This window comes from Urocampus carinirostris, chromosome 2 (genome assembly GCF_059441175.1).
Source record: "Urocampus carinirostris isolate Australia breed hairy pipefish chromosome 2, RoL_Ucar_1.0, whole genome shotgun sequence".
In the NCBI taxonomy this organism is placed as follows: domain Eukaryota; kingdom Metazoa; phylum Chordata; class Actinopteri; order Syngnathiformes; family Syngnathidae; genus Urocampus; species Urocampus carinirostris.
This window is the reverse complement of record NC_142350.1, coordinates 4642910-4649444: the sequence shown is the minus strand read 5'-3', so window position 1 is coordinate 4649444 and position 6535 is coordinate 4642910. Positions and strand designations below refer to the sequence as shown.

The following is a 6535-nucleotide window of genomic DNA, read 5'->3' as shown; positions in this document are numbered from 1 at the left end:
TGCAGAGGACAATGGCGCTCTCCTTCAAAACCCTGCTAAAACTGATAGCAGAAGACGCATTAAAAAACGAAATTTGTTATTTTTCATGCTCCGCTACATGGAGTTCTCTCCTATTCTCGCATATCCCCGCCTTCCCCCTTTGTTACCCTGGCAACGAGGCTTCCCTCTTGCCCTGCAGACCTGTTGAATCTCCACGGGATCTGCATTTAAATGATGTCGTTACCTGGTCAGGTAAAGTGGAGAACCTTTTTTAATTCATTTTTTGAATTTACGTTAAATTGTTCAGCTTGTCTGCCAGGTGCTTGCTAAGGTGACCCTGCGTCAACTTCCGGCCCCGGGCCGTCCACTTTGAGGACAAAAGTCGGGACAAACATGTCCAAGAGGCTGATCCAAAACCTTGCCAAGACCTTGTCCAAACAAATAGACCGCTGTGAGTTTCCTTGTCTCCTAAATACCAATTTCCCCTCAATTTGGTGAGTCAAACGTGAAACACAAGTACTGTCTAGTGGCCAAAAAATAACACAAGTCAGTAAGGTTTCAAATAACTTTCATTGTTTTATATGATCTCTTTAACTTTAAATAAATGAACATATGTGCGTGAATATGCAGCAATATGTGGCATTTCGTTAGTTTTAAGTTAAGAAGCATTTAATGACATTGAGACCTACGGAGCTACCTTTTACACGTATTTCAGCTTGTGTTAAAAATCGTCTAAATATTCAATAACAAAAAATTACAATTGTGAATCGTGTTCTAATTTTGCTAAGAAAAAAAAATCAAACATGACACACGAATGCCATTTAGTGGTGGAAAAGGCAGCTTTATGTAAATCAGTCAGGTTTATAGGTCAGGTCATGTTTATTTGTATAGCCCTTAATAACAAAAATATTAAAGGGCTGTACTACAGACTATACTTACACCATTCCCTGATCTAAAACCTACATGAGGGCAAGGGAAAATTCAAAACCTCAGCATGGGGAAATTAAGAAACTTCGAAAAGGGGCCGCAGATGAGGTGATCCCCTTCAAGGATGACCAGGCTGCAATGGATGTTGCAATGGCATCAACAAACAATACACAAATATAATTGACATGATCTATAGATCAATCATTACATGTAAGTGTGTTTTAAACTCGGATTTAAACAGTTCCACTGAGGTTGCTGATCAAATTTCAGGGGGAAGAGCGTTCCACAGCACTGGGGCTCGAATGAAGACTGTTTAAACCTGCAGATCTCTTCTTGGCTCTTGGGATCACTAGTAGAACAGAGGATCATAAGAGGATAATAAATCTGAAAGATATGATGAGGGGACAAGTCAATGCACAATTCTGTAGACTACTGTACCAACAGAACCATAAAAATCACTTCTTAAACTGACACGGGAGCGAATGCAGGTCAGCCAAATAACTTCAAATGACTTGAAATAGCATGAATATACAGCAAAATGTGGCATTGAATTGTTTTAGGTTAAAAAAACACGAATGACATCTACTGGCACCCGTACAATCTATGTTTTGCACGGACACTTTCCAATTTTGTCCAATATACAGTCAAAAACATATTTGGACATTCAATTACAAAATTACAACAGTCCTGTTTGGTCATTTTGGTCTGAAACATGTCAAATATGAAACACTAATGCCAGCAAGAGGCATAAAAATCACCAACACAAGTCCGTAAAGTTTTCAATGTGTTATAGTTGTTTTTCTCATATTTACGATTCTCCATTTACTTTCCCGACAGTTACTCAAACCGAGATCGAGTGCCTCATCGTGGAGTTTTACTCCATCCTGGGACAAACGACAAACACCGGAAAGAGCAGCTTGGACGAAAGGAAGTTCCGAAGTGTGCTGACAAATGAGTTCGGCCTCACAAACAACACCGTCATGGAAAGAGGTAAACGGAGATACTGTATATGTTTCGATGTTTCCACTGCATCCACCTGCTACTCTACAGTACCAGCTCAAGTCATGCAACACCGAAAGTAAATAAACTGTCATGTTTCCACAATTATATACAAACCTATTTAATCCAGTGCACATATATTCCTCATAAGTACCACCATATGGGTCATTCTTACAGTTCGGTCCCTTTTCAGTGTGGTAAAAGTCACTCAAAATATGTAAATTCTCAATGTTTTCAACATTACGGCAGAAAAAGGGACTTTCACATTATAGGAGAAAAGTATTGGTCCAGCTAACGATATAATTCTGTTACTATTTTTTATTTATTACTTCACACATGACATAGGCTAAATGTGTCCCTACTTACAGTACATAGTAGCTTACGTCAGCCATTACTACTAATGTGATTAAAAAGAAGCTAATTACAAAAGTATATTAGTTTCCACTATAACTACTCATAACTGGGTGGACGTGTTTTGCCTTTCCTCATTAGTAAACCCCAATAAAGCGTTGAAAATAGGTTGATTAAAGAGTGTTACTTACTGTTCTCCTTGTAGGTTTTCCCTTGAAAAACTATTGTCATGTGATTAAAATGATAGCCAGTAGATGTTTTCTACCAAACTTATCAGCGTAACGGGAGGGACAGTTCACCTGGGACGGACCATTTTAGAGTGTCTAAACATGAAAAATGCATTAATAACTGAAATTGATACAAGTGAGGAATATTATCATTGTGGCAACACAGAAATGATGAAAAAACTGTCAATTTTTCTCACATAAGTAGAACTGGGGGACATAGCATTTTAGTGTACTTGTATTACAATCAGAGTCATTTATTAGAAATTAATCCATCCTGCATACTGTGTCCTATGGTAGAGGGCAGTTGAGCATACAGTACAAGAAAACCTTCTAGTATCAGCCCATTTTTACACAAAATATACAATTTTATGTCACTGGGATTCAAATGACACCGAATAACAGGACTGACCCATGTACTATTAGCCTGGGTTTGTATCCCCCCGCTATACAGCAATATATCTTTTGCGGTCTGCTACCTCAAAATAGATACATGTTGTATCCCGGGGGTCTACTGTACCATTTCTTTTGTCTTTCTCAGCCCAGTTGGGACATTCTAACCCTTTTTCCAGTTTTCAGGACTTTCGACAAGGACAACGACAGCTTCGTCAACTCCAAGGAGTGGGTGGAGGGCCTTTGCGTCTTCCTCCGCGGCACTTTGGATGAGAAAATCAAATGTCAGCAGCAAATTTTGGGGGTCCAAAGCGTGAAACTAAATGTTTCGGGGTATACTCTCTTCCCCCCCGCAGACTGTTTTCAAGTGTACGACCTGAGCGGAGACGAGTACATCACCCGGGAGGAGATTCTCCTGATGGTGAGGAACTGCCTTCGAATCCACGGTGAGGAGGACCCCTTCGACAGCATCAAAGACCTGGTGGAGATCACGCTCAAAAGGATGGTGAGACATCATTAGTGCCACCTAGCTTCTTTTCCATGATACATTTATATTTTACATTTTCAGGACCACGACAACGACGACAGATTGTCTTTCGAAGACTACATGAAATCGGTGAAGGAACTCAACATTGTGCTAGAAGCGTTCGGGACGTGTTTGCCTAACGCCACGGTAACTGGACGCTAATGATTGTATTTTTTTGCACTATAAGACGCACTGGATTATAAGGCGCACCCCACAAAATTCCCTTTTGCCATTAATTTTTATTTATAAGGCGGACCAGACCATAAGGCATGGAATTAAAACTATAGTAAGAGCTACCCTATGAATTTGTGTATACCAGTTGCCTATGATTATGGTTTTTACTAGTGCAAACCGTCAGTGACCGAAATCGCAAAACATGGTATGCAATAGGAAAAGAACCTGGGTTGCGGCGGTGAGAGGGTCAGAGCCTGACCACTAGTGATACAGATTTGGGTTTATCTCATTACCCCAGTTGTTACTCATTTCTTTTCCTCCCTCCTTTATTTTCTTTTTCCCTTTCCTTTTTTATCTTAATTTCTCCCTTTTCTTCTTCCTTTCTTTTCATTCCTTTCTTCCTTCCCCTAAATTATTATTCTTTGTCCCTCTCTTCTTTTTTCTTTTTTTCCAATTTATTCTTCTGCTTGTATTTTTCTTCTCCCTTTTTTCTTTTTTCCATTGCTTGTTCTATTTTCTTTCTTTGTCTCAATTTTTCCACTTTCTTTCTTGTGACTACTATTTCTTTCTTTATTCTACTTTCTCCTTTTTCTTCTTTCCTTTTCATTCCTTTCTTTGTCCTTCTCAGGAATTCCTCTATTTTCTTCATTCTCTTCCTTTCTTCCTTTTTTCAATTTCTTTCATTTTTTTATTTGTGGGACGGCAGTAGCTTAGGAGGTAGAGCGCTCGTCTTGGGATCCCAGTTCGAATCCCGGCTTGTCCGTGTTACATGTCGAAGTGTCCTTGGGTAAGACACTGAACCCCTAATACCCCCAATAAGCAGGTTAGCGCCTTACATGGTTGCAAGGCCGCTATTGGGAAATGTGGAGCACATTGTAAAGCGCTTTGGGAAGTCATTGACTTGAAAAGTGCTCTATAAATGCAGATCATTTCATATTTTGTATTCCACCTTTATTTCCAATTTCTTCTTATTTTTCCCGTTACTTGTCCTCCTTTTTCCACTTTCCGTCTTGTTTTTTCTTGTTTTTTACTCCTGCCTGACTTTTTTGGTCTTTCTACTTTTGTCTTCCTCTGCTTTATTCTTCCTTTTTATTGATTTACTTTCTCCATCTTCCTTTTTCTTCTTTCTTCTCCATCATCATATTTTTTCTTCATTTTTCTTCTATTCTTTACTTTATTTTTTCTCTTCTTTGTTAATTTAGGATGTTGTAATAGTGGTCTGTACAGCCCTTTGAGACTTTTTGTAACTAAGGGCTAGACAAAAAAATTTTACTTAACTCACAGTGCCAGAAACAAATGTTAAAGAATGGAGAAAACAGGAAGTCATCCTAGAATACATGCAAAAAAGCACAACAGGGGAAACAACTCTTTGGTGTATCTGATGATAAATGTGAGTTTGCGTTTATTCATATTTTTCAGGCCGAAATCTGAGTTTTCTCCATTCGCTAACATTTGTTTGGCACCATGGATAAAAATAGTGAGATGTTGAGATAAAATCGTGTTTTGTCCTTAAAATTGCTTAAATTTTAATGTTGTGTTTTCAAGTGTTGAATAGTATTTTGCGGTATATAAGGCGCAAAAAGACACTTTAAAATTTCGGACCAATTTGGGGTTTTCAGGGGCGCCCTTTAGTCTGAAAAATACGGTATATTGCACACTGAATACTTCATTCATTTTGTTTTTTTTCCACAGAGGATTGAGATGTTCGAGCAGCGCGTGTTCAATAAAAAACTGGACCGAAGATGAATTTCAATGACATTATTTACAAATATGTGTGCTTTTGACTCAATTAAAATAAACATGGTTTCGGGTTTTTAAATTTTTACTTTTTTTTTTTTTTTGCTTATGTTGCAACATAGTAATGCTTGTTGTAATTGTATTAGGAAATATTCTGAAATGAATCGGTATTTGTTTTTTTGTTTTTTTTCCATATCTCTCGGATTTAATTTCCCCCTATGTTCCGGTCCGGAGCCTTCGCTCTGAAAACGCTGGTCTACTAGTGATCCCAAGGGCCGAGAAGAGATCCGCAGGTTTTAGAGCGTTCTCCATCAGGGCCCCAGTGTTGTGGAATGCTCTTCCCCCTGAGATTCGCTCTGCAACTTCAGTGGAAATGTTTAAATCTAAGCTTAAAACACACTTCTACTCTATAGCATATGAATAACCTATATTATATGTTGATAATATGTGTATCTATTTGCCCTCATGTAGGTTTTAGATGAGGGGATGGTGTCACCATAACAGTCTAATGTTTGGAATATGACGCCGCATCTGCTTCACGGCCAGAAATTTCTGGCCGTGGTTGCCCAACGGCATCTGCTTCACGGCCAGAAATTTCTGGCCGGTGCATTCGCAATGATCGCAGCAAGGCTTTAAGGCTAGGACCTTAGCTTGGCCTTTTGGCTGAGAGTAAGAGTCCCGGCTCCTAGGCTTTGTAGCGTACTATGAACTGACTGATAATGGATAATGAATAAAGAAGATAGAACAAATAACCCTTAAAAACCCCAAAACCCCATAATAGTCTGTGGTTTGCAATAGTTTTTGATCTGTGCAGCCCTTTGAGACTCTTTGTTATTAAGGGCTATGCAAATAAACATGACTTGACTTTTTAATAAAACCGACAGTTTACGAAACCAATTTGTTAAAACTTCAAAATAAAAACTTAGTTTAAAAAAAAATCACCATTGGCGCTTTAGGCGATTCTGTTTTTAATGTCTTACAAAAAGCTGCCATTATTTGATGAAATTTCTTGAAAGGGAGCTCTTTATGAAACGAGTACAACTGAAGAGCGTATACGATGCAAGTTTACCAAGGTTTGTTTTACTTTGAAAGGCAACACAACTGCACTTTCTATTTTGTCAAACGGGGTTTTAAATATTTAACGTTTAACATCTTTGGCAATGTAGATGCGTTAATCGCATTTTATGTTGTACTTTTTTCTTTTACGAAATGATTCAATTGAACC

At 38.5% G+C, this 6535-nt stretch overlaps 1 protein-coding gene across 1 annotated transcript; it reads left to right on the top strand.

The window, feature by feature from the left end:
• Positions 1 to 3: 3 nt before the first annotated feature.
• Positions 4 to 5392, top strand: LOC148370729 (calaxin-like). Its single transcript, XM_088328465.1, has 7 exons — positions 4 to 231; positions 299 to 430; positions 1744 to 1896; positions 3053 to 3157; positions 3230 to 3378; positions 3442 to 3546; positions 5266 to 5392. Exons 2-7 carry the CDS (start codon positions 373 to 375, stop codon positions 5317 to 5319), a joined length of 624 nt encoding a protein of 207 aa, XP_088184591.1. The 5' UTR covers positions 4 to 231; positions 299 to 372; the 3' UTR covers positions 5320 to 5392.
• The last annotated feature ends 1143 nt before the right edge of the window (positions 5393 to 6535 follow it).

Bases quoted from the DNA above. Each gene is read 5' to 3' on its own strand.
- LOC148370729 (XM_088328465.1), top strand. From the start codon at position 373: ATGTCCAAGAGGCTGATCCAAAACCTTGCCAAGACCTTGTCCAAACAA. The intron at 1,897-3,052 runs GTAAACGGAGAT...CCCTTTTTCCAG, and splicing joins CAACACCGTCATGGAAAGAG to TTTTCAGGACTTTCGACAAG. The intron at 3,158-3,229 runs GTCAGCAGCAAA...TCCCCCCCGCAG, and splicing joins TTTGGATGAGAAAATCAAAT to ACTGTTTTCAAGTGTACGAC.